This window comes from Euphorbia lathyris, chromosome 4 (genome assembly GCF_963576675.1).
Source record: "Euphorbia lathyris chromosome 4, ddEupLath1.1, whole genome shotgun sequence".
NCBI classification, from domain to species: domain Eukaryota; kingdom Viridiplantae; phylum Streptophyta; class Magnoliopsida; order Malpighiales; family Euphorbiaceae; genus Euphorbia; species Euphorbia lathyris.
The window spans coordinates 74,343,462-74,371,192 of NC_088913.1; the positions used below are offsets into that span (position 1 = coordinate 74,343,462).

General features: G+C 37.0%; 3 protein-coding genes and 2 non-coding genes across 5 annotated transcripts; 1 reads left to right on the forward strand and 4 right to left on the reverse strand.

The window, feature by feature from the left end:
• Positions 1-15,563: 15,563 nt before the first annotated feature.
• On the reverse strand, positions 15,564-16,190 carry LOC136226479 (putative lipid-transfer protein DIR1). The gene is made up of 2 exons (XM_066014980.1): positions 15,819-16,190; positions 15,564-15,713 (listed from the first exon to the last, which is right to left on the reverse strand). Exons 1-2 carry the CDS (start codon positions 16,159-16,161, stop codon positions 15,697-15,699), a joined length of 360 nt encoding a protein of 119 aa, XP_065871052.1. The 5' UTR covers positions 16,162-16,190; the 3' UTR covers positions 15,564-15,696.
• A 2,015-nt stretch (positions 16,191-18,205) lies between these two features.
• On the reverse strand, positions 18,206-18,908 carry LOC136226480 (uncharacterized). Its single transcript, XM_066014981.1, has one exon. It carries the CDS (start codon positions 18,763-18,765, stop codon positions 18,232-18,234), a length of 534 nt encoding a protein of 177 aa, XP_065871053.1. The 5' UTR covers positions 18,766-18,908; the 3' UTR covers positions 18,206-18,231.
• Positions 18,909-19,140: 232 nt separating this feature from the next.
• On the reverse strand, positions 19,141-19,212 carry TRNAD-GUC (transfer RNA aspartic acid (anticodon GUC)). Its single transcript has one exon. It is a non-coding gene; the product is annotated as a tRNA-Asp (tRNA).
• Positions 19,213-23,699: 4,487 nt separating this feature from the next.
• Positions 23,700-23,771, forward strand: TRNAP-AGG (transfer RNA proline (anticodon AGG)). The gene has a single exon. It is a non-coding gene; the product is annotated as a tRNA-Pro (tRNA).
• Positions 23,772-23,919: 148 nt separating this feature from the next.
• On the reverse strand, positions 23,920-27,034 carry LOC136226478 (rop guanine nucleotide exchange factor 5-like). The gene is made up of 7 exons (XM_066014978.1): positions 26,341-27,034; positions 26,122-26,238; positions 25,890-26,044; positions 25,453-25,527; positions 25,064-25,354; positions 24,609-24,965; positions 23,920-24,524 (listed from the first exon to the last, which is right to left on the reverse strand). The coding sequence occupies exons 1-7, from the start codon at positions 26,642-26,644 to the stop codon at positions 24,021-24,023; spliced, it is 1,803 nt and encodes a 600-aa protein (XP_065871050.1). The 5' UTR covers positions 26,645-27,034; the 3' UTR covers positions 23,920-24,020.
• Positions 27,035-27,731: the final 697 nt, after the last annotated feature.

Sequence of the window (27,731 nt, forward strand, 5' to 3'; positions counted from 1 at the left end):
AGGGAAGATAAAGTTGGTCAGCAAAAATGGGCCATCTTCTGATTTTTGCCCATGCAGGTGCTGGGTACTTCTCCTTTTTAGTCTTTGGGTTTACAGAACCCCTTCATCTTTTCTGCGATGACTTTTGGTATCGGCTCCTTTATTGTCCTGAACTGGATCCCTGTATTCGGTATCTCTAGCAATGTTGCTAGATATTCAGGGGTTATCACTATCTTTTGACCCTTAACTGTGGTCTCTAAGTAGTCAGAGTCATCTGCATCAACGTGCAGGTTGGAGTAGAATTCTCTCACTATCGTGGGATAGGTTTGTCCGGAAAGAGAGAAGAGGCCTTCCCATTTGTTCTTTTCTATCCATTCACAGAATGGTCTCTCAGAAGAGACGAAGCCAGAAGGAAAGTATCGGCTCCTTAGGACTTATTGACTCTTGGCCCAAGAGTGTACTTTGATCATCCTTCTTACCATGCTAGTTGAAGGACCGGCGTGGTCAGAGGATTTGAGAGTTGGAGAGAAAGTACTTTCGTTGAAAAACATTTTTTGAAGTTCTGAAGCACTTAGGTGTTAAAGGAAAAATTCTGAAGCTTTCTTAAAGTTCAGTGCGCATGTAAAGAGGGTAGTGGGTTAGCATCCACTATTTATGGATTTTTAGTTTAGGGTTCCGTTTGAATTTAAGCCGTTTTTGCCCTTGGGTTGTCCAATCGGCAGAAACCCTGACACTTATGACACTTTTAAGACGTATTCGGTGCATGCGCAGTACAGGTGTCATTTTGCGTGTGGTGGCATTAAATGCTAATAAGTGCTTTTACTCAGCGTTTGTTTATATAAACGTTTCATATTCTGAGTAGTCAGTGCATTCTTTAAGGATGATATTAAGTTCAAGTTCTAAACTAATTTACTCAGTGTGCAAGTTTACTCAGTATTCTATATTCAGTCAGTTTCAATGAGATACTCAGCAAACAAAAAAAATTCATTCAGCATGTAATTCACTCAGTATTTAATATTCATTTAGCACAGGAATTTACTGAAGAGGATTAAACATACCAATTGCTTCTCTCAGTATGCTAAATTGCTCTCGTGCTAGAGGCTTTGTCAAGATATCAGCCAGCTGCTCATCTGTTGGCACATAAGTCAGCTTAATTTCTTCTTTGAGTACATGATCTCTGATGAAGTGATGTCTTATGCTGACATGCTTCATCCTGCTGTGCTGGATTGGGTTCTTTGAGAGGTCAATTGCACTCTTGTTATCGCATTTGACTTCAATTGTCTTTGTTTGAACACCATAATCTTCAAGCTGTTGCTTAATCCAAAGGACTTGAGCAACATAGCTTCCAGCAGCAATGTACTCAGCTTCAGTTGTGGACAGGGCTACTGACGCCTGCTTCTTGCTGAACCAGGATATAAGACAGCTTCCTAGGAATTGGCATCCTCTAGAGGTGCTTTTTCTTTCCAGCTTGTCTCGTCCATAGTCAGCGTCAGTGTATCCGATGAGTGTAAAGTCATGAGTATTTGGATACCACAAACCTGCATTTACTGAGCTTTGCAAATATCTAAGGATCCTTTTTACGGCTATGTAATGGGACTCCTTAGGGTTAGCTTGATATCTAGCGCAATAGCATACTGAGAACTGAATGTCCGGTCTACTTGCTGTTAAGTAAAGTAAAGAGCCAATCATACCTCGGTATAACTTGCTGTCTACTGACTTACCATTCTCATCAGCACAAAGGACAGTGTTAGTGCCCATAGGAGTGGATATTGGCTTGCAATTTTCCAAGTCATATTTCTTTAAGATCTCCTTGGCATATTTGGCTTGACTGATGAATATGCCATTCTTTCCTTGCTTAATTTGAAGTCCGAGGAAGAAGTTGAGTTCTCCCATCATTGACATTTCAAATTCAGTCTGCATTTGTTTGCTAAATTCCTTGCACATAGATTCATTAGTAGCACCAAATATAATATCATCCACATATATTTGTGCCAGCAGGGTATCTTTACCCTTTCTCTTAATGAATAAGGTTGTATCAGCTTGACCCCTGACGTAACCTCTAGTCAGTAAGAAGTTGGTCAGCCTCTCATACCAAGCACGTGGTGCTTGCTTGAGTCCGTACAGAGCCTTTTTGAGTTTGTAAACATGGTTTGGGAACTTAGGGTCCTCAAAACCTGGAGGTTGATTTACATAAACCTCCTCGTTTATAACTCCATTAAGAAAAGCACTTTTGACATCCATTTGGAATAATTTAAAGTTCATGTAAGATGCATATGCACATAGTATTCTAATTGCCTCTAGCCTTGCCACTGGGGCAAAGGTCTCACCGTAGTCTATACCTTCTTGCTGACTGTAGCCCTGAGCTACAAGCCTTGCTTTGTTCCTGACTACGTTTCCTTGTTCGTCCATCTTGTTCCTGAAGACCCATCTTGTTCCGATGGTCTTTTGACTCTTTGGATGAGGCACTAACTCTCATACATCATTTCTTCGAAATTGATCGAGCTCCTCTTGCATTACGTTCATCCAGAATTCATCGTACTCAGCTTCAGCGAAATTCTTCGGTTCTTGTACTGAGACGAAAGCAACATTGCTGAGGTACTTCCTGAGTTGATTCCTCGTCATCAGGGTATTCCCAGCAGAATCAAGGATTGCACTTTCGGAGTGCCCTCTTGGAATCCTTATTTCTTTGGGTAGATTCATGTCTTGTGCTGTTCGTGTTTCAACATTCTCTGCAGAAGTAGATGGGTCAGTGAAAGTAATTTTAGGTTCACTCTTACTCTTGGTCAGCCGTTTTATGAAGGACTCAGTAGCTGGTTCTTGATCAGCAGGTGCTGAGTTTGGTTCATCTTCTGTCAGCGGCTGGTATCTTCCTGCAGGGTCAGTTTCATCGAATTGCACATGTATAGATTCTTCTAATACTTGGGTTCTCTTATTAAAAACTCTGTATGCTTTGCTGTTTGTTGAGTAGCCTAGAAAGATAGCCTCATCAGCTTTTGAATCAAATTTGGCTAAGCTATCTTTGGTGTTTAAAATAAAACATCTACAGCCAAAGGCACGAAAGTATCCAATGTTGGGCTTTCATCCTTTCCAAAGTTCATAAGGGGTTTTCTTAAGTATAGGTCTGACTAGAGCCCTATTTAGAATATAGCATGCTGTGTTAACAGCTTCTCCCCAAAAATACTTTGGAAGCCTATGCTCATCCAGCATTGTCCTTGCTATTTCAACAAGAGTTCTGTTCTTCCTTTCAACGACCCCATTTTGTTGAGGCGTTCTAGGAGCAGAGAAATTGTGGTCAATGCCGCTGGCTTCATAGAATTCAACAAACTTTTGGTTTTTGAATTCTCCGCCGTTATCACTACGGATATGAGCTAATTTTAGGTCTTTCTCATTTTCAATCTTTCTAACCAAGTTTGAAAATGTCTCAAAGGTCTCATCCTTGCTGGTCAGCAAGATAACCCACGTATACCGAGAGAAGTCATCTACAATGACCAAGGAAAATCTTCTTCCACCCAGACTCAGCGGCTGGATTGGACCAAAGAGATCCAAGTGTAGTAACTCTAACGGATGTTTAGTTGAGACAATGTTTTTACTATGAAAAGATTGTTTGGTTTGTTTTCCAGCTTGGCAAGCGTGGCATAGTTGATTTTTTTGGAATTTAAGTTCAGGCAGTCCCTCAACCAATTGCTTTCTTGCTAATTTGGCCAGGAGGTCCATGTTTACATGACCAAGTCTCCTGTGCCATAGCCAGAAATTTTCTTCCTTTGTTACTAAGCACACAGTTTTTGAAAACTTTTTCTCTAAGTCTAGCATAAAGACATTATCTATCCGAGGGGCAGTTAAGATTAACTCATTAGTTTTACCCTCGTATATTTTACATCCAGTAGCATCAAATATAACTTTTCTCCCATTGTCACATAGCTGAGCTACGCTGAGTAAGTTATATTTGAGTCCGCTGACTAGGGAGACAGATTCAATAGTAGGGTTACCTCCGACGGTTCCTGAGCCTACTATCTTACCCTTCTTGTTGTCTCCAAAACTTACACTCCCTCCTCGTTTACGTTCAAACGTGATGAACTGAGTTTCATCACCCGTCATATGCCTTGAGCATGCGCTGTCAATATACCACATCTTTGACTTTTCGGCACATCTCAGGCTTACCTGCAGTGTAACTAGTTATTTTTAGGTACCCAATTATTTTTGGGTCCTGACTTGTTAGGTGCAACAGGTATAGCATCATATTTTATTTTATGGCGGCATACATGGACAGTATAGCCATTCTTTCCACAGAAGTCACAACTGACCTTCTGTTTAGGATTTTTTACTGACTTGTCAGCACCCCAGTGCTGAGCGTGCCAGCACACTTTAGTAGTGTGTCCTAACTTCCCACAAAAGTCACATTGGACTTTTCGCTGGGGATTTCGTCTCTGCTGAGTACTTTGGTACTGTGTACCTTGATACTGAGTTCTCAGCAGAAAATTGTTTTTTTTGGAACCTTTAATTGGTTCTGAATGGTTGTGACATCCTTCCTCAGTTTCTTTGAAACTGACTGGACTTCAGAGACAGACTCATGAATGATTTTCATATTTTCATGCAAAACTGAGTTGTCTTGAAGAAGGTATCTGAGGTCACTCAGTTTGACCTCTTCTACTTCATCACAGCGCCGGCTGAGTGCTTTAATCTTCCTGTTACACTTTTTAACAAGTGTATAGAGATCACTCAGGGCGTTACCCATTTCATTTCTGAGTTGAGAGAGTGAGATTACCTCATTAGATTGCTCTTCATTATCTGACTCATCAGATTGGTCAGCATGCTCAGAAATGCATGGCTCAGCAACTTCGTCAGCCATAAAGCATATCTTCGCTGACTCGGTGGCCTCAGTTTCTGTTGATGAAGATTCATCACTCACTCCAAGTAGCCACCATTGCCTTCTTCCCACTTTTCTTGTCTTTCCTCAGCGTGGGGCAGTTTGACTTAATATGGCCATCTTGGTGGCACTCAAAGCATGTAATGGGCTTTGAGCTGTCCTTTCTGTATTTGCTATCGCTTGAGTCAGCCTTATACTTATCAAACTTTTTGTAAGGCTTTTTGGAATATTTGTCGTTCTTCCTGAACAGCCTCTTCATCTTTCTTGTGAACATAGCCATCTCCTCATCATCAGTTGAACTCCCGTCAGTGGAGTCAGCCTTCATGACAAGTGACTTCTGCTTCTTGTCATCAGATTTTTCTTTCACCTCAAAGTTTTTCATGGATATCTCATGGGTCAGCAATGAACCGATGAGTTCGTCATATTTGTAGGTGGTTAAATCCTGAGATTCCTCAACTGGTGTCTTCTTTGCTTGCCAGTCTTTTGGAAGACTCCTGAGTATCTTTTTGACTTGTTCTTCCTCAGTGAAGATTTTTCCAAGTCTCTTGAGCTCATTAATGATGTTGGTGAACCTTGCGTTCATGTCTGAAATGCCCTCATCATTGTTCATCTCGAACAGCTCGTACAGTCTCATTTGCTGATTCACCTTGGATTCTTTTACTTTGTTTGTTCCCTCGTAGGTGACTTCCAGCTTTTTCCAGATCTCTTGTGCCGACTCACAACCTGAGATTTTGTTATATTCTGCAGCATCGAGCGCACAGTGAAGCATATTGATAGCCGAAGCATGGTTTTGAAGCTTCTTAAGATCATCCTCTGTCCATTCAACCTCAGCTTTAACAACTGACTGGCCAGCAACAACTTTCACAGGTACAAACGGGCCTTGGACTATAGATAGCCAGGCACTCATGTTTGTAGCTTGAATGAAGTTTTTCATCCTATTCTTCCAAAAGGTATAGTTTGACCCGAAGAATAGGGGAGGCCTGGTAATGGATAGCCCCTCAGGTAATATCTGAGTTGTCTGGTTTCCAGGGAGAAACCGAGTGCTGTTTTCGCCCATGGTATGGATCAACTCAAGGTTGTTAGACCTTTAGTAATGAGCTTTTAAGCTCTGATACCACTTGTTGGTCCCTTGTAAGGTTGCCAAGGGGGGGTTAGGAACTATTTTACCTTTTTTTAAAATAATTTGGGCAGATTTCTTTTCTTTAAGAAAAGTTTATCTAACAGCGGCGTTTAGCACTCAGCAAGACACTGGCTTAGTCAACTAGTGACTAGGACAGCTTCGTTGCTTAGGTTAGGAAATAGCACTTAGAGTCTATTCCTGAACCTTCTCGTTGGTAGCGCACAACTCAGCTTGACCTCTTTTACTTGGTCAGTTTTAGTTTGTTTTAAGAAAGCAGTGTAAATAAGGAGTTAAGGTTTAGAAATACTTCACTCAGCAGATTTATCCAGGTTCGGCTTCTTCTAAGCCTACGTCCTGTCCCCGGAACACTTCCGAGATTTCAAATCCTCTACTGAGCTCTTTAAAGGTAGAGCCTCAAACCTTTTACAATATCAGCAATTGAGTATGACAAGAGTACCTTCCTCTATACTTCTACTCAATCCTAATCTCTCCGCTGAGTACTTAAAACCGAGTACTCAGCCTCTCCTTTCTACTTCTAGAAATGATAAAGATTTTGTCCTAAACAACAATTGCTAGAACACCTTAGATGATTGAAAAACAATCACTCTAGACTTTTACACAAATGAATAGACTTTGTAGTGTAAGAATTTTGCTTTGCTTCTGATGGAGAACTTTTGTATACGTTTGGTCAGCGTAAAGGCTTTTTGCTCAAAGTTCTCAATAGAACGTGGATTCTGAATGCTCTATTTATAGAGAGCTATGAGAGCTTCTGGTTATTTCGAATTTCGAAATAACCGTTGGAGGGAAACGGCTACAAGTCGTTTTCACTGAGTCTGCCATCAGTTCTCTTTAGCCAATCAGATTCTAACGTCTTCTGTTCTTCGATCAGTGTGACAGTATGTTCCTCCATTTTGGGTAATGTCAACCAGACAGCTTGCTGTGTCTTCTGGTTTTTACTTAAGGAGGAAATACTTTGTCTGGAAGCTGTCTTATGGTCATCAGCTGTCCTGTACGTTTTGTCGAGACAGCTCAGCAGCTTCATACCGAAGTTGTCTACGTGGATCTTCTCGATCCTTCTTTTCTCAGCATGCGTCTCATTACTTCAACGGCAACGTTTTGAAGACACGCGGGCTGAGTGATCTTGGGTTTGTTTGACTTGGGCCTTGACTTCCATATAGGGCTTGAGCCTTATGATCTTTATGTCTTATGATAAATTATAAACTCAACATTGAACAAACACATTAGTAATAATAAGCCAAAGCATTTAAACTTAGTGTGTTGTAGAATATTTACTTTTACTTAATTAATTTTGTCAAATCAAAATCTTGTGGAAAGGTGTTTCAACAGAATCCACACCAGAAATACCTCTAATGATTCTTCCAACAACTCATGTTTTTCCAGAGCTTATGATCACCATGAAGTTTGTTAACTCAAATTGGCGACCAAGTTTGCATACCATAATTCTTCTTTTCGCCAGTCTACTTCAACTTTCCTACCATCCGAACAAGTCACGAGGTTTCTACTTCTTAACCTTGTTTATTTATGTAGACTCTAGTTTACCAATGTTTTTTATTATGCGGAAAGAGAGTCATGAAAATAAGAATCTAGACATGAAAACTCATATCCCTCTTGCAGAAATGTTATTGAGCATCTTATTATATGAGGCTATAACATGATTTTGTACTTACAACATAGCCCATAAGACCATTCATGGTCGAAATAAGTTGGCATTGTTGCCAGATTAATAAAAACATAAGAAAAAAAAAAGAAAATGAAAAAACATTTCAGTTTTCAAAATAAATTATTTATGTTCATACTTCCATTTGGTTCATATTCTCTACTTTTGTTTTCACATCTTCTTCATTTGCTTCAAACTCTAACTCACAAACTGAAACACTCCGTTATTACCATTTCTAGATCGTATTTGCAATCTATTAGTTGATTCCGGTTAATTAAAATACCCAGAACCAAGCTTTTGGAAATTATTGATCTCAAAATCATAATTTCCATCAAACAACTGTTCTGGTTAGCTTTTTTCCCAAAATTGATTTCATCCGTCATAAACCCCTTTTTCCTTCAAAACCAATCTCAATTTCTTCGTTGATATCCAAATCATAACTCTCAACTTTCATTTTGTTCAAAACGATTTCCTATAACCTCAATTTTCTCACTCGAAATCACCCCATTGCCATTTGATTTTTCTTACATCGGATAACTCGTGTATTCAAATTTTAAAATGATTCCGACACGTCCAATTTCTCCAATTCGACAAATTCCAATCTGATTATTCTAGAAGTCCATTTAGCTTAGATAAACATTATCCACTCCTCAATTCGAGCCAGTTGTGTCCAAATTAATCATTATTATAGCTTCAAGTTATTTTTCATTATTACGAGCCATTCTCTTGTTGCAAACCATTTCCATACTTTTTTCAAAAGCAATCCGTGATTCTAAAGTACCAATTATCTCAGAACCAAGCTTTTGGTATTTATTTGATCTGAATCAAATTCAATCCCATCAAACAACTGTTCTGAACAACTGTTTTGATCTCAAACCATTCATCGGTCACGAGGTCAAGTTTGTTATTATTTATTTTTGTACAATTATCTCCAATAATTTCGGCGTACATATTGCTTTGTAATTTTCCTGCTTTATTTCTCACATCACCAAGAAAAAAAAAAAAAAGGTTCAAAAATACATTCTTTTGTGTACAAATTTTCAATTCTAGTCAATTTATACACAAAAAAGGGGGGCAATTGTTGGCCCAACAACAACAACAACAACAAAGCCTTAGTCCCGAAATGATTTGGGGTCGGCTAACATGAACCATCATATAAAACCGTGAAATCAAGTCGTGTCAGCGACACAAATTCGCTCCCTCCACTCCGTCCTATCCACTACCATATTTTCCTCAATTCCCAGTAAACTCATATCACTCTCGATCACCCTCCTCCAAGTTTGCTTAGGTCTTCCCCTACCCCTCACCACTACATCCCTTTGCCACTCTTCGGTTCTCCTAACCGGCGCATCAAGCGCTCTACGTCTCACATGGCCAAACCACCTTAGTCAGTTTTCTCTCATTTTATTCTCAATAGATGCGACCCCTACTTTTGTCCTAATTATTTCATTACTCACCCGATCCTTTCTCGTATGACCACACATCCATCTCAACATACGCATCTCCGCCACCGACATCTTATGGATGTGGCAGTGTTTCACTGCCCAACACTCCGTACCATATAACAATGCTGGTCTAATTGCCGTCCGGTAGAATTTTCCCTTCAATCTATTAGGCATGCCGGGGTCACAAAGGAAACCCGTAGCACTCTTCCACTTCGACCACAACAACAACAACAACAACAACAAAGCCTTAGTCCCGAAATGATTCGGGGTCGGCTAACATGAACCATCATATAAAACCGTGAAAATCAAGTCGTGTCAGCGACACAGATTCGCTCCCTCCACTCCGTCCTATCCACTACCATATTTTCCTCAATTCCCAATAAACTCATATCACTCTCGATCACCCTCCTCCAAGTTTGCTTAGGTCTTCCCCTACCCCTCACCACTACATCCCTTTGCCACTCTTCGGTTCTCCTAACCGGCGCATCAAGCGCTCTACGTCTCACATGGCCAAACCACCTTAGTCGGTTTTCTCTCATTTTATTCTCAATAGATGTAACCCCTACTTTTGTCCTAATTATTTCATTACGCACCCGGTCCTTTCTCGTGTGACCACACATCCATCTCAACATACGCATCTCCGCCACCGACATCTTATGGATGTGGCAGTGTTTCACTGCCCAACACTCCGTACCATATAACAATGCTGGTCTAATTGCCGTCCGGTAGAATTTTCCCTTCAATCTATTAGGCATGCCGGGATCACAAAGGAAACCCGTAGCACTCTTCCACTTCGACCAACCAGCTTTAATCCTATGGGCAACATCTCCATCTACTTCTCCATCCGTTTGGATAATAGATCCTAAATATCGGAAGCAATCCGAGGCCTGAACAACTCTCCCATCTAGGGTGATTGTCCCTGCCTCCCTACTCCTACGGCCGCTAAACTTACACTCCAAATATTCTGTCTTACTTCGACTCAACTTAAAGCCTCTAGATTCTAGAGTTTGCCTCCATAGTTCCAACTTCATCTCCACTCCTTCTTTCGTCTCATCAACCAACACAATATCATCTGCAAACAGCATGCACCATGGTATACCATCTTGAAGTGAACTTGTTAGTTCATCCATAACGATGGCAAAAAGAAATGGGCTTAGTGCGGAACCTTGATGCACTCCAATCGTAATAGGAAACTCTTCAGTTTTCCCAACACTAGTACGTACACTCGTGCATACTCCCTCATACATGTCCTTTATGATGTCAATATATTTCCGCGAAATGCCTTTCCTTATCAAGGCCCACCAAAGTACTTCCCTTGGTACCTTATCATATGCTTTCTCCAAGTCAATGAAAACCATATGCAAGTCTTTCTTCTTATTTCGATACTGCTCCATTAATTGTCTCATTAGATGGATGGCTTCCATAGTTGATCTTCCCGGCATAAAGCCAAACTGGTTTTCCGAGATCTTCACCGTCCTCCTTAGCCTTTGTTCAATCACTCGCTCCCAAAGTTTCATAGTGTGACTCATTAATTTGATTCCCCGATAGTTGGCACAATCTTGGACATCGCCTTTGTTCTTATACAAAGGGATTAAGGTACTTTTCCTCCATTCTGATGGCATCTTATTGTTTCTCCAAATTTTGTTGAAGAACGTCGTCAACCATTCGATTCCTCTTTCTCCCAAACATCTCCAAATCTCAATAGGGATGCCATCAGGTCCTACTGCTTTCTTCAACTTCATCTTACTTAATGCCATTTTGACTTCACCCTTTTGAATTCTCCGCAGGCATTCATGATTTATCATATCGTGATGGATACTTATATCTCCAACATCTTGTTGGCGATCTCCATTAAATAAGTCATCAAAATAGGACCTCCATCGTTCCTTGATATCCTTATCTCCAACTAGGACTTTCTGGTCCACATCCTTCACACATTTAACTTTTCCGAGATCTCGCGTCTTCCTATCTCTCATCCGAGCAATTCTATATATGTCTCTTTCCCCTTCTTTCGTATCCAATCTTGTATACAGATCCCGATTCACCTTTGCTCTAGCATCTCGTATGACCTTCTTTACTTCCCTTTTAGCCTCTTTGTATTTTTCGTAGTTCTCGTCACTCCTACATTTCCCCAATTGTTGGCCCAAAATAAAATAAATTTTATTTTCATGTATATAGAAAGCTTGGGTTTAATTTTAGGATATAGTTTACATTTTATCTGGAAAATAATAAAAATAAAAAGTATACATTAATAAATTCACTCCAAATACGCGAGGCGTATATTTTTATACGCGGGGCGTATACCACTTCCGAAGACGTTCAGCTTCAGAGACTCAACTACGTGGGGCGTAGTTGCCGATACGCAGGGCGTCCTTCATTTTACGCGGGGCGTACTTACTTACGCGGGACGTACTCGCCAATATACCACGCGTAAGACGCATCCGCAGAGTGTTCCAAGATCAGAAGCTCCAATACGCAGGGCGTATCCACCAACACGCAGGGCGTACTCCTTCATGCGGGACGTGACACAAGAGACGCCACGTGTATGCACCATCAACAAAACGCGCCAACTCTAGAAGCTGCACTACGCGGGGCGTAGTCGGACATACGCGGGGCGTCAACTCTCTCTCGGCAGCAGTTGGAATTGGTCAATGGAAGTTAATGAAAGTTGAGGTAGTGGGATGATGTGGCATTGGTAGTTGGAGGAAGTTAAGGAGTTAGTTAAGTTAGTTGGTCACTAATTACCAAAATACCACTCACTAATTACCAAAATGTCACTCCAAAATACTATAAATAGACCCCCTCCCCTTCATAAAAAATCACACTCAACACAAACACAAACCCTCTCTAAAGGTCTCTATCAATCCTCTCTTTAGTTTTAAATTCTTAGCTTCTAGTTCTTCAAGTTCTTCCTTTTCGTTCTTCGCTTTTTCTTAGCTTTGATTCCCTTTTTAGCTCTCTTTAGCTTCAATTCAAGTTTCAATAGTCTTTCTTTCAAGTTTCTCAATTCAATTTAGCATTCCTTAGCTGTTACTCTGCTCAATTTTCAATTAGAATTCCATTTTCCAAAGTAATTTTCCAGATTCGCCCAATCATTTTCAAAGCCCGTTTTCGTCTATTTAAAATCATTTTTTGCTTTCAATCCCTTCGACAAAGTTGTTCCTGACGTCCTGAATTTAAATTTAGCCTTTTGATTCACTCAATTCTGTGTCCAGAAACTATAGTTACAAGCTGATCTTTCCAGCCCAAATTCTTTTAGCTATTCTGCCCAGATTTTTCCAGATTCGTCCAGTCATTTTCAATCCTCAATTACGTCTATTTTAAGTCCGTTTTAGCCTTCGATCCCTTATACAAAGTTGTTCCTGACATTCTGAAGTTCAATTTACACTATTTACTCGTCCAATTCCGCGTTCTTAAGCACTCTAACCAAGCTCCCGAAGTTAAGGTCTAAATCTGCCCTATTTGCCTACCAACGTTTTGCCATTGCACCAAGCACATACTGTACGGGCCCGACCGATTGCAGCTCTCCAAGGACCTCACGCTGACGCCAAAATTCAACATCAATCCGAGATAGCTATTGTGGCTCCGAGTTTGTTGTTGAATTCCAATTTATTTTAATTGCATTTCAATTCCTTGTATTTGATTTGCTATTCCATTTCAATTGAATCAGCTATATGTTTAGTATAGAAGTTTTTTAATTGTAATTCATTTCCAATTTCATGTTTCAAACACTTATTCAATCAATAAAATACCATTTTTCACCAAATCTTGTGTCAATTTCGCACTTTAAATTTCTTTATTTTCTCGTCTTCAATTTACCCGCATTAGCTTAAATAAAATAATTTATCTAGCAAAGTTTTTATAACGGCCCTAGAGACCCAAGAGGGATTTTTTCAATCCTTGCGTCCCTCGCCAATCGCTTCGTTTAAGATTTCAAGTTTTGGCGCGCAATTCCATAAACTTAACCGTCTTTAATATTTTGAGAAATAATTTCTCTGGCACGCCCGCACCCTAACCACACGTGACAAGGTTGAAATTAGCATATTCGCAAAATATCGCTAACAGAAAGTTATAGAGGTTGAAATCAAGAGCATAGAAGAGAAAATACATGGTTTCTCACTAATTTACCAAAATGTGCAAATCGGATTAGCGTGAAAGGGTTCTTCAAAACAAAGTTGAATGAGAATGTGAAGAGGAGAAATTTAAAGCATGGTTGGTCATTTAAGGATATGTGCAATAGTATGGAATTGATTATGTTAAAGTCTTTGCACATGTGGCTTGAATGAACTGTTAGAATTATTCTTACTCTAACTGCTCAGAAGGAATGAAAGATATATCAACTCAATGTTAAATCTGCATTTTTACATAGCAAGTTGATGGAGGATGTCTATATAGAGCAGCCCATATATGAGAAGAAAGACGAACTCCACAAGATGTACTAACTAAGAAAAGCTTTCTATGGACTCAAATAAGCTCCTGGAGCTTAGTTTAGTCGCATTGAAACATATTTTTAAGTGAGGGATTTGAGAAGTGTTCCAACGAGCAGACTTTGTAAAGACCAACATTCAAGGTAACCTTTTAATTGTAGGTTTATATGTTGATGATTTAATATATACTAACTATTTTCTTGGTATTGAGATGCTACAAGTGGAAAATGGAATTTTCATTAGCCAAAATAAAATGCAAGAGAAGTACTCAAAAGATTTCGAATGGAAGAATGTAATGTTGTTTTGAATCCTATAATTCATGGTTTCAAAATTTCGAAGGATGAGAAAGGAGTTGTGGATGATAACACAATATACAAATAACTTGTTGGGAGTCTGATTTACTTAACATCAACTCGTCCAAATTTGATATATTGAGTAACCTATTAATTAATAGGTACATGTCTCAATCTACGGAGCTTTGATTATTATCCTCATACCATACCTTAAAGTTGAAATACATATTAAGAAGAAAAAAAAAAAGTATATTTTTCGTCATCTAATACATATACTTATTATTCTTCTTGTGTTTGGCAAATGGTATTGAAGATCTGCTGTGTATGAAGATTATTTTTCTTTCTTCTTTTGAACAAATGGGCCTAATCCTAAATGTGTGAGAGCCAAGGGAAAGGAAGGGCGGTTCATAATAAATTTCCTAATCCTAATCTTAATATGGAAAGTAAAAACCCACTTCTAAAATTCCTAATCCTAATATGAATAGAGATGGACATAATTCGGTTAACCAATCTGTTAGGATATCTTTTTTAACCTAACTGAATTTATTGATTTTTAAGATATCAGAATCGAAACCGGTCCATATATATCAACGGTTAACCAAAAAAATTTATTAACGATTTTTAATTATTATCTTATGATTAACAAAAAATAACGGCTGTAATTTTTATCAAAAACCAAAATATAATGGCCAAAATTAACAATTAACCGTATATTTTTTTATCTAAATCTAAATGTTTAAATAAAATTAATTGTTCATTGCTAGCTCGAGCAGCGTGTTATCATGTTAGAGACAATTATTAAGAAAAGTATAAAAATAAAACTTGTGGTTTGACCGATTTGTAAAAACAGTCCTGTTGGTTTAACAGTTTGCAAATAGAGGTTTTTACTTTGTGAATCAATTTGAGTTAAAAATGTTAGAGATAATTATTGAGAAAAGTACAAAAATAAAACTTGTGTTTTGATCGATTTACAAAAATAGTCCTACTGGTTTAAAAGTTTGTAAATAGAGGTTTGTAATTTGTGAATCATTTTGAGTTAAAAATGTTAGAGATAATTATTGAGAAAAATACAAAATAAAACTTGTGGTTTGACGATTATAGACGGTTATAAAAGTCTTATTTCTAGTATAAATGACATTTCTGTCAGATTTATAGGTCGTTCTGGGAATATGATGGCTCATGCTTTAGTCTTCTCATTCCTTGTATGTTGATTGTGTTTAATTAACTTATTTTTCTTCACAAAAAAAAAAAACTTATGGTTTGACCGACTTGCAAAAACAATCCTGCTGATTTAAAAGTTTGCAAATAGAGATATGTACTTTGTAAATCAAGTTTTCCGCCAAACAATATTTATTGTTTAATTAATTTACAAACTTTTAATTCGTGTGAATTGCAAATCGGTCAAACACGTAGTTTATTTTTGTACTTTTTTCGTCATTATTTTTCACATCCTTCCAATAACGGAGGAAGTGATTATTAGTGGAATAATCATGTAACCTAAGGCAAAATTGAGCCTGTCTCTTTCTTTCTTTTTTTCACGCTAAAACGAACTTTCATTCAAGTAACTTGAAACATTTGGGTTTTCAGTATTAACTTTATCTACTGTTACTACTTTTCGTTCTCTTGCTGCATACTATTCCTGCTACCTATTTGAGTGTAATCTTTTTTAGTACTTAGTACTTACCAGAGGCGTGTACGCGTAAACTCGATATCGAGAAGCCAAAAAGCCGAAATACAGAATGTAGAACAGCATTAAATGAGGCAAATGAGAATTAAAACAGTTTATTTATTATCATATGTTTCAGTAACTTGCAAGCTAGAATGAACTAGCTAGCTACAACCATGAACACTCCCAACACATTATAAAGTACCACGGCTGATGTTTGCTTTTCAGGGCAATGTATAAGCTGCAAGAAAAAACCAGATTCACAGTTATATACTTATAATTGATAAGCAAAAGTATATCTAGTTACATATCTGGAGCAGAAATATAAATGAATTTGGCTACAAACCTCCACACTTGTAGCCCACAGGACGGTCAGCAATGTTGCACCGTTTAGGAATATTGATGGCGACTTCTGGCTTGACTCCGAAGCTTTTCGCTGTATTAGAGAGCATAACAGCACACAAGCAGGAAGGATTCTCACCCATTGTCTTCACCTGAGCACAGCACTGTGAAGAAACTGGAGCATCCTGGTTCTGTACTGCAGATGCGCAAGGTGCGAGCTTGAAAGCTTCCTTGTCAGGATTGGTGGATTTCCCGCATTCACCAGCTCCATCCGCTCGATTAAACCCAGCAATGCCGAGAGCTACGAGAAACACCACAATGCAAAGGGACTTCACTGGAATTGCCATTTCTTCTTTGTAATGCTATATGATTCTCTGCATAGGGTTTTATACTAAAACAGAGCTGTTAATGGTGCTTAGAAAGTGAATTCCACTAATCATAGTGGAGTTTGCACTAGAATCATGTTTATTATACTTAATGAAGCACTTACTTACCACTCTCATGATAAATTAGTTTGCTAATTAAAAACCTAATCCGGCTAGTGCTGAGAATCATTCTACCACTTTCTGTACAATTTAAGAAACCATAGTGTTCAAACAAGTAGGGGTAAGTGTTGGGTTCTACGGTTGTGAGCTAGAAGTTATAAAATTGGTGTATTTTTCTTCTTTCAAACCCGGCATTTCATAAGAAATTTACAGCATACCAATGCACTGCATATACTCTACTAAAGACCGTAGCTTGAACTTTCTGTTTTCCCTCTTCTTATGGGTCAGTAAGCAGCAACATACTTGATTAGTTTACCGAGTCGACAGATGTACACACAGATAATAGTACAGAGAAAATAATGCATAGATTATTAGAACTATCAAACATACCTTTGCACCTATTGCTTTTTTCCTAAAATGTTTGCATGCTGCCCCAATCTGTCGGCATCCATAACCTGTGGCGTAAAAGAATAAACACAACGCGTTGCAATAGGAGGGGAGAGCTGCATTCTTCCAACCTCTCAATTTACAAGAGTTCAAAGAGACTTCAAAGTAATCCAAGTAGGGGATGACAAACACCATTATGATACTTAAATAAACATGCGAAAAGAACAAGAACGAAGAAGTATCGAATAACGTCCATCTCCCAACACAGTATCAAACAAAGGAAAAATCAATTAACATATCAAATGTTAAGGAATTCACCGACTTTTCTTCTGTTGTCCCACTGTCTTCCAGAATAAAAAGAAAAAGACACAACTGGATAAGATGAAGAGCAGGAAACAAAGTTCATAAGCCTAGCTATGCTGGAGACTGCAGATAATTAGGAAATAACAGTTTTGTACTGAACAAGTAGAATCATTTTCCATCCACGTTTAGGTCTTCATTGTTTCCACATTTAATTGTTCAATTATTGCATACTTCTGTTCGTCATACGACCACTGAACAAACATAAATTTCTAGTTGATAATAAACATTTCTAGTAAATGTTGAGCAGTGTTTCACATTAACAATCAAGCATTATTTTCCTTTTCCATTGTTTACATTAAAACGGTTGATCCTTCTTTTCGTTTTTGTCGGTCCTTCAACACTAGTTGCTAAAACTAAGAGAAAACATTCAAGATAACCAACTGAGGATCAACAATTCCTGACCTCGAAATGCTGACAAGTTCACAAAGAATCATCTCATTTGTCTTCATTAGCATTTCCCCACAATAGAGGGAACTAAATCAGACAGTCTGCTTCTTCTCTGAGTACCAATCTCAATAAAGACATTAGACACGTCTTCAAATGGTTATCCATACATCTAGACTATACTTCCACCTAACTAAAACCTTTGTTCCACACAACCTTCACCCACTTTTGGAGAACCAACATCTCATCCGTCACCAAACCACCACTTAACATCAAGAGAACATGGTTACTTTTAACATATCAAAATCTTTTACCAATTCCAGTCTTAATTGTTTCATCATCCATTAATCACAAATTAAAGATGCAATAATTTATGTTAACTCTTGCTCCTAGTGAATTTTAGTTTTTATTTTTCACAATCCAATTATCTATCTTATCTCAAACCCCATTCACATATATCCACTTATCCACTAACCTAATAAATATTCCAACAATCATTGAAGTGCAAGCTTGTTCAAACTTCCACCCAATTCTTGGAACTCTATTTCATCCAAGATAACAATAATCGCCACTTCACCCAACCCAACCCATTATCAAGCCTCAATAATAGAGATAAAGTGAACAACATACAAAGCAACAGGAATTCCACAGTTTCTAAATTATGAAGAAAATATTTCCACTTTCTATTTCAGCTCAGCAACAAAATCTTCATCTAATCATACAAAATCCAGCACAGGGATGTGTTAACTTACTCCTAGTCCTAGATACAATCTTCGAACAAATCAAGAATAGAATACATTACCGAGTAAAAGCGTATACAACGATAGAGACATAAATTAAGAGAGCAGAAGGCACAAAAATCAAAAGAGGCACAATTGCAGCATAACTATGCCCACTCCCACAAGCCAGAGTCCCAAGCTTAAATTGAACCACATTAATCAACGCCAGCATCAAGAACACGCATCCACAAACCGACCCGATACCAGATATCAACATCCCGAAGCGAAGAAGATCCTTGTTCACATGCGCGAAGAACTCAGGCAAGTGATTAAAATGAGCAGAAAAATGGGAAGTCTTAGCTATCCGAAGAGCTTGCTTGAGGGCAAGAGCAAGTAAGCTGGAGAAGAGGAAGGAGCTAAAGGAGTAGACATGGAAAGCGACGATATTCTCGACGATTGTACGGGAAGCTGCACAAGGGGAGGAGGGATCGGTAATGAAGGAGTTATTGGGATCTGATGGATTCCAAGCAAGACCAAGGAAGACAGCGAGAGTGAAGAGAGAGTTGACGTTGATAATGCCGTCGAGTGCAGTGATGTGGATGCTGGTGGTCATCGTTATTCGCGATTTTATCCGTTTAACGGCGAAAGATAAGCTGATCGGACGGTAGGGTATAAGGATAGTTGGAGCTTCTCCGCTTTTGCAGGATAATTGAAAGCGAAGTGAATTAAGAGTGACTGATACACCATAGTTATATTTTATTCTTTTCTCTTTTACAGGCAATTGGAAAGGAAAAAAGAATACGAATTACAAAGCAAAAAAAAAATAACAAAACCGCCGGTTCCACGGATCGAACCAGGGTCACGGCGTGAGAAGCGGGAACACCAACCATTGAACTACAACTATATTGCTGAAACAGTTCATACATAAAGGATAATGACGTGTACAGTGATTAGCACATAAATAACAAAAAATTAAATAACAAAAAAACGCCGTTGCCGGGGATCGAACCCGGGTCACCCGCGTGACAGGCGGGAATACTTACCACTATACTACAACGACATTGTTGAAAGAGTTCATATATGAATTATAATGACTAATAAATTAACATAAATAACACAATATTTTGAATTTGCATCACCAGGAATCAAACCCGAGATAGTTACCACTATACTATACCAACTTTGCTGAAATTATTGAAACATAAAAGAATAAATAAATTTTAAAGAAGATAACAATAAAAACATGGTCAACCCAAATTAATAAACATATATAAATAATGAAAAAAAATATATATAAAAGTTCGCTATTATTGGAGATTAAACCTGTGTCATCCATGTGACAGTTGTGAATATTATTACCATGATTTTGTTAATTAGTTTATTCGATAAGCTTTGTTGAACTATAGATTTGTTTTTGCAATTACAATCTAGTTAACTTTGTATTACTCATCACATAATAGCCAAAAAATTGTAAATGAAAATGCATGGATTGAAACAACTTGAAACAGAAGTAAATTAATAGAATTTAAGTTTGTGATTTATATCAAAAATCAAATTAAAAAAAAAGAAGTAATTATATTTGATCATTTCCTAATGAAACTCCTAAAAATTACTAATTAATTATATTTAATCATTTTCTAATAGAATTTATACTGGAACTCCTAAATTAATCAAAAACCGTTTGTATGTGTTGTTCATAATAATAAAATAACCGTTTGTAACCTTTGCAAATTCAAGATACCCTTAAATTAAGTTTTATTTTGTATTAGGATTATAAAAAAACTGTACAAACGATTTTTAGTTTACAATAATTTATATGAATCAATCAATGTACTATAACTTGTAATTCTACCTTGAATTTGGGATTCCCAAATTTGTTGCAAAGATTATTAAGGATGAGAAGGATAAATGCAAAGCAACCTCTTCACTAGCGAGATGAGGACACAATTTGCTGAAGAGCTTATAATGGGATAGATCGCCGTCAGATCTCCAAAAGATATATCGCGTTATCGTTGAGTCAAGTAGGTTGCAAAATGGTAACTTCTGTCTTTCTTTATTTTGTTTTTAATAATTTATATATAAAAATTTCAATCAAATAAGATAATATATAAAAAAAATTAAAATAAACCCCCAAAATTTAGGGGCCATGTGCAATTAGGGGTGCAACCGAGCCGAACCGAGCCGAACCTTAGGTAGGCTCGGTATTGGCTCGTTAATATTTCGAGTCGAGCCCTCTCGAATCGAGCTTTGACCGAGCCGAGCTTTGACCGAATCTGACCGAGCTTTGACCGAATCTAACCGAGCTTTGACCGAGCCGAGCTTTTATCGAGCTTCTAACGAGCTTTAACCAAATTCATCATATACGCATAGAATAAGTAGCGTAAAAAATAGAAAAGCCTTATAACATACTCCATATGAATTCAAAATATTTATAAAGAAAAACAATCATGTTATTGTCAAGATTCCAAAACAGTATATGGTATTTGTGATCGGAAAACACAACCTTGGAGAAAAATTTCAAACAATGACATATATATTAAACTTTGTAATGTATTTTATTCCTTATCAAAACCTAATTGTCTCGCTAAAGACTTAAATGTCTAAGCTTTTTTTGTGTCATTTTTTGTATGGGTTAAATCTTATTTGATTTGTGAATTGTGATGAAAACTAATAATAACTAATGAAATATATATTAAATATATATAATGAAATATATATATAGTAATTAAAAATAATCGAGCCTGCTCGCGAGCTTTCGAGCCGAACCTGAGAAAGCTCGGACTCAGCTCGTTAGTGCTCGAGCCGATCCCGAACTCGAGTCGAGCCATATCGAGCCGAGCTTTAATCGAACTTTCACCGAGCCGAGCTCGAATAGTTTGCGAACTACCAAGGCTCGCTTGTACCCCTATGTGCAATGGAACTCTTTGCACTGGTTAAGCTACGAGCATGGTCCATTACCCCTTATAAACACCTCAAACTCACAAGAAACACGAATCTGAATAATGGAACCCAGTAAATACTTATAGAACTCAATCATCTCATTACAAATATTTGCATTATACATTCAGATAGAATGATCAGTAATTTTAATACTTACAATCTTGTTTTGAACTCGTCTCCTCTTAACTTAATTATGAAATAAGATTATGCTAAAATCTCCTAATTTGGCTCATAAAATTCGATGTTTTTATTTTAAAATGGACTCTTTCTTATCACAAATGAACCTCAAATTATAGACTAAAGCAATTTCTATTAAATGTCCGGTTTTAATAATTGGACGATTATAATATTATTATGCTTTAATTAATCAAAATTAAAAAAAAAAAATTCCGATTCTAAAAAATAATTTTTTAGAGACACATTTCTGATTAGAAGTTAAATTAATAAAAGATTGATTATAGTTTTTAATTTCTTAGATATTCTATATATATAATATATATATTTGAATATATGTGTGATTACCTTTATTAAAAATAATTATTTGAAATATTTTTCTAATTAAATGATTATTAGTTCAATATTGATAATCAAATATTATTTTTAATTATATGGTGTTCGTTGTATATATCTATATGATTGTAATCCGTTTGCATGTTATGTAACCATAAAGTCATACACACATATAATCTGGAAATCTGTTTTGTCGGAACCGTCTCATTTCCAATCTTATTCATGTGCGGGATTGTTGGAAAAAAATGAATAAAATTATATAATTAATTTAAATACCAACAAACACCTCCTTCATGAATGGTCGTGTTCGTCGTGAACAGTCTTGTTGTTCGTGAATAACCGTGTTTGTTTATGAACAGCCGTGTCATTTCAAGTTCTATTTCCATTAGAATGGAACTCTCAAAATTCAGAGCTTAGAAAGACTGTTGGAGAAAAAAAACTCTGAAAGTTTCTGCTCTCTGTCTGTATACTGTTCATGTTTTCTATATACGGTAGGAGTTCGCTTGCGTAATCTGTTGTATCCTGAGAAATGATCATCAATTGTGACAAAATCTGCTGTAAGGAGACTACTAATACATGTCTCATATTTGTGTAACTTTGTTCTTTAATTTCCAATTTTATTGTTTATATATTTTTCTGTGTTCGTTTTGTTTTTTGGTTTAATCACATCTAACATATGTTTAGCCTTACTATAAATAGATAGCTAAGGAGGCTAAACCTAAAACACAATACAACGTTCACAATACTGCGAATAACTGCAAAAGCAAAACCTCTCCTCTCTCCTTGCACTAGCCACCACCCCCTCCTATCTCGGTGTGCATTCTTAGTTCGTGGAACTACATTGATTGCTCCTCTGATGTAGCCTTCATCTAGATCGGTGACAAGAAGCGACGATTCGTTTCTTCTGCTGCTAATCAACGGATCTCCGCTACAAAAGTAAGTCTAAATCTATTGAATATTAATTGATAGATTCGGGTCCATTACTCGTCCCTTTGAGGTTAGAGATAATCCTTGAAAAATGGATAAAGTATTAAAATGACTTTAAACCTTTTGAGAAGTGTTAATTTAGTCTTAGTGTATAAAATAACATCAATTATAGCCCGGTAACCAAACTTTTAGCCCCAAGTTCCATTACTCATGGATATAATTGCACTATTTACAAATAGTGTTAGTTTGTACCTTAAGGCGAAATTGGTATTTCTCTAAAACCTGTAAACCTATTTTAGTACATTATCTTTATTATAAAATCTTACAGTCTTTGATAAATAAACTAGAAATGGAATTAATTAAAGTTGGTTAGCATGGTTAAGGGTCTCAAATTACTTAAAGATCTCGAGTTCGAACCATAGTGCATGCAAAAAAATTCAATAAAAAAAGTCTATCTTCTAAAAGGTGTTTGGCCAGTTTCAAACTGAATAATCGGACAATTTAAAGGCAAAAAGTTTCATTAGACTCCTGATCTTTCATTTTTTGGTTCATCAAGTCCTTCGTCTTTTATTTGGATACATTAAGCTTCTGATCATTTATTTTTGATCCCATTAAACCCTTAATGACCAGAAAAATCAATTTTAAACATAAAACTCAGGTAATATGGTGTTATTCATTTCACCTGCATTCGAAGTTTGTATTTTTTCACTGCTTGAAAGCAGTTTTGGATGTGTAATGTGGCTATAGAAAAACAGTAAAAACTTCAATTTAAATTGTAAAAAAAAAATTTATATAATTTCAAATACAAATGCAATTAATAATACTTTGTTAACCGGGTTTTATATTCAAAACTAATTTTTTTGGTCATGAATAGCTTAATGAGATCAAAAATAAATGATTTTAAAATTAATGTATCCAAATAAATGATGAAAGGTTTATATACCAAATGATAGATCAAAGGGTTTTTTTTTTCTTTTTTCGAATTTTAAACCTTCAAAGGAAATCACTGTCTCGTTTAACAATAATTATAATCAGCTTAAATTCCCGTTGCCCATTGTTTAATTAGTATCAATTTTAGTTATATGGAATTTACAATAATTTGTTTGCTGATTAGCTCTCATATATTAACATATCTAAGATATAGATTAATAATTGTAAGAAGACATCTGCGGGCATTTGGTCTAGTGGTATGATTCTCGCTTAGGGTGCGAGAGGTCCCGAGTTCAATTCTCGGAATGCCCCTTTTTCCCCTTTAATTTAATTTTTTCGTACTGCTAAATGCTAATATGTCTATAGTATCTTTAGGGCTGCTGCTTGTATAAAAATATCTTTTCAAGAGGCCAAAGTTTCACAGATTCAACTTCCAAAAAGCAAATGAGAATAATCAAAATAATCCAAACTAATAAATCAATAACTATTGATTACAGTAAAATGTTTTTCATATAAATAAACAAATCCTAATTCTCATATTTTCACTCTTCCCTCTCTATTTTAAGTTACACTATATTTCAGAGCATTTTGAAATGATTTAGCATTCCCATTTCCATTCCCTCGATCTTCTGCGTCGTTCGTGTTTGCATTCGGACACAACCCGTCCGCTGTATTCCCACATATCTTTGCTTTTGTATCAACACCAAGATAATTTGACAACACTCTTCTTACACCAAACCCGCGTCGAGGAGGTTTGCTGGTGTTGTTAGGAATGGTTGTGTTGGGGAGAAAAGGCGTCCTCTCACCCCTCGCGGGGCTTATAAGTGGTACAGGCGAATAGCTCGGTGTACCAAATGTTGGTCTGTATGGAGTGCCTGAGACAGGCACAGATTTTGGAATTGTAACCTTCTTGTGAGCAATGACACTAACTGCAGAAACTGATAGTTTATCCGAATGTTTAGTCAAGTCGTCGACATACAGCAAATCATCGATACGCGCCACTATGTTAAACGCCAAGCTCTCGAGCACTCTTGAATAGCTTTCGAGAATCGACTTTCCAACATCCTGAAATGTACGAAAAATGTATAAGCACATTTCGCTTCGAGGGACTAATAGTAACAACTGGTGAAAGAATGAACAGAATCAAACCTTGTTGAATTGGATTTTGCTTGTATCCAAAGTGGTCTGAGTTAAACTTGGGAACCGCTGCTTGAGCGAAAGGAGGAGACTTTCCGCTCTTTCTGCTAGTTGTTCCCTCTTATCTCCATCAACCATGAAGTCTTTCACCATATCCCATGATGACCTTGCACTGGATCGGTTAGGATTAGTTGGGGGTTTCGAATGAGCTCTCCTACGCCATACGTATATCGCAGATTCAACACGGTTTGCAATCTGTAAAGCAACATGTTCAGTGGACAAGTCTAGGCAATCAAGCAGGCATTCTGCTGAGAACTGATCAGAAGTGATATAGCGGTATATGAGCTCCCCTAGACAAGCTCTCCCATTCTGAAAACAAAGACATACAACTCAATATCATATAACAAAAACATGAATATGTACTTGTGTTCGAGCATTGGAGCATTCGAAGATTCGAAGAAGCAGACCTTTGGAAGTGACTCCAAGTACGAGTCAGGAACATCCATTTCGGCCAAAGCAATGCTGTTGATTGCCATTGCAGCTTTGAGTATTTGATTCGTGCATTCACGCGTATGGTTCAACTGCTTTCTTGAATTCTCAGTAAGGCCACCGGCAGGAATACGGGGCACAGGCAGCCACCATTTCTCCTCTTGCCTCTGGAGTGCTTTGCGGAATGAGGTTGAACCATCTGCTTCTGGGGCTGCAATCCCTTGATCAACATACCAAAATTCTGTTTCTGTGAAACTCTCCAACACATCCTTTCAATTGAATATCAAAGAGGCGCAACCATGTCAGAACGAACAACCACTTGATTTCCAAAATGTCCATAAACAAACAACCAAATTGTCAATCTTACCAGAAGCATATTGTCCAATTTACGCAGAGCTGGAAGATTAATGAAAATATCTGATCTTGGACTGCAACTCATCACCTAACAAATACAGAACACTGTTAACTTTTCCAAAATAAGTTCCCCCCCAATAATTGAACCAAGTTTGTCAAAGACAGCAAAAAGACTATTGATCAGGTTAAGCTTTCTGAGGGTAGCAATTTCGGGTTATAGTGTCAAAATCGTGTTATGTTATATACATCTTCCATACGGTTCTATATGATATAAATTTTAGAAAAATGACAATCCTCTAAATCGTGTAGTCGCATCAGAAATTGCCACCCCGAAAAGTTACAAACATAAGCAACCAAGTAGCTGAATTAACTATATTCAGAAGGAAAATTCTAGGTTTTTTCAAAGGAATTGCACAAATTATATCTATCTAATTGTGAATTTAAGCTTACCTCAAGTTTACTTCCATCAGGAAATGTTTGCCAAGAGGGAATTAATTCAACAATGTGATCAGAAACACAAAGAAGCCATTCCATCTCTCTTTTCCACATTGATTTCTTCTCTACAGGTAAGGGTTCAAGTCTCCAAAGTTGCCCAAATATGGTAACTAGACATTGATTAACCAAAGATCAAAAATTACATCCCAATCGAAAATCCAAACAATCTGAAAAACAGCATACATACCACAGAGATTAGTAATGGAATTTGATATAGCCATAGCTGTACAAACACCTTTCCCTGATCCTGACATGTCTTCTCCAAGCAACAATTTTGCAAACCTCTCTTTCATCATATCCATCTCTAAACAAAAACCCCCAAAAAAGAAAATTTGAATTTGAAAATTTGAATTCAGGGTACAATAAAGTAAGAAAAACAAAAGAGGCTTAATTAATAAATGCAGACCTGAAATCTTTGAGGTCATATTTTTGAAATTTGAATCCTGTAAATGAGTTTTCTCATCTCCGTTTCCTTTTCCGGCAGAGTTTTTACACTCTCCGGCTTTCCTGATAGGCCATCCTAAAGGAGAAGGTGAAAAAGAGCTTGAACTCTTCACTCCTTCAGCAGAAGTAGCCTCAGAGCTTGAACTACTACTAGTAGTACCTGTAACTCTTGACTCGGACCCTGACTCAGTCATCGACTCAGACCCATCTTTCTTTTTTTCAAATTTTCCTCCCGCACAACCGTTCTTCTTCGCCGCAGTTTCCATCAAAGGAGAGATTTTTATGAAACCCAAAAGCTCAAATTGTAGTGAGATTCTTCAGTAAAGACATTGTCTTGAACTCATAGAGACCCCATTAATGATGAACCCAAAAGCTCAAATAGGCTGATTTTGAAGTGGGTCATGGCGGAAAAGGGAGATTCAGATTACTAATTAGTAGTATTATGTAATGGAAGAGAGTGAGATTAGATTGGGTTGTCTATATATATTTAAATTCTGTTTGTCCCTCTCTCTTGAAAATTTGATTTTGAAGATCAGAACGGTAACTGCCAATATATGCACATGACATAGTTAACGTCTCTCTAAGTTTTTTAAAGCTTTTTCTTCTCTCTCTTTCTCTCACTATCAGCAGTGTCTGAGAGTAGCGAATACGTTCAAATTAATATTAAAATACTGTGGAACGACGCCTGTGGCCTGTGGAGGACGGAATAGTCTATGTTTCTTTTATAAAACAAACAAATAAAGAAAAACTTAATAGATATCCAGCCCCCTAAACTTATAACTTTTTTTCACTTGACCCCCTCAATTTAGGGGACAACCTCTCAACCCCCTCAATTCTTCAAAAACATCACATACAGCCCCTTACATCCCTATGTTCGGTCAAAATATTGACTCGTGTAGAAAACGTGCTTGACTGTTGACTACACCAATACCACGTGTCGTTTTTTTCATTAAATTTAGCTTGATTTAGCGAAGGAAAAATCATTAAACGCTTTAAAAACGTATCATTAAACAATTAATGATATGTTAACCTATGATATTGAAGTTTTAAACAGCTTTCACCTATAAAAGAAATGTTTATTTTTATTTCGACTTATTATTTTGTAATGTTAATACTCTGGCATATGATGTTGGAGAAAATTTAGGGATTAATATAGTAAAAGAAAATGAACAATCCAAAGAATTTTAAATGAATACCATGACAATGGTTTTACGAGGGAATGAGAAAATTTAGGGAAGAGATTAAATCCTTTAAAACTTCTAATATAGATATAATATGAATAAAATAATTTTTTATAGATAAATATATAAATATAATTAAAATTAAAATGATAATATATATAGATTAGATGTT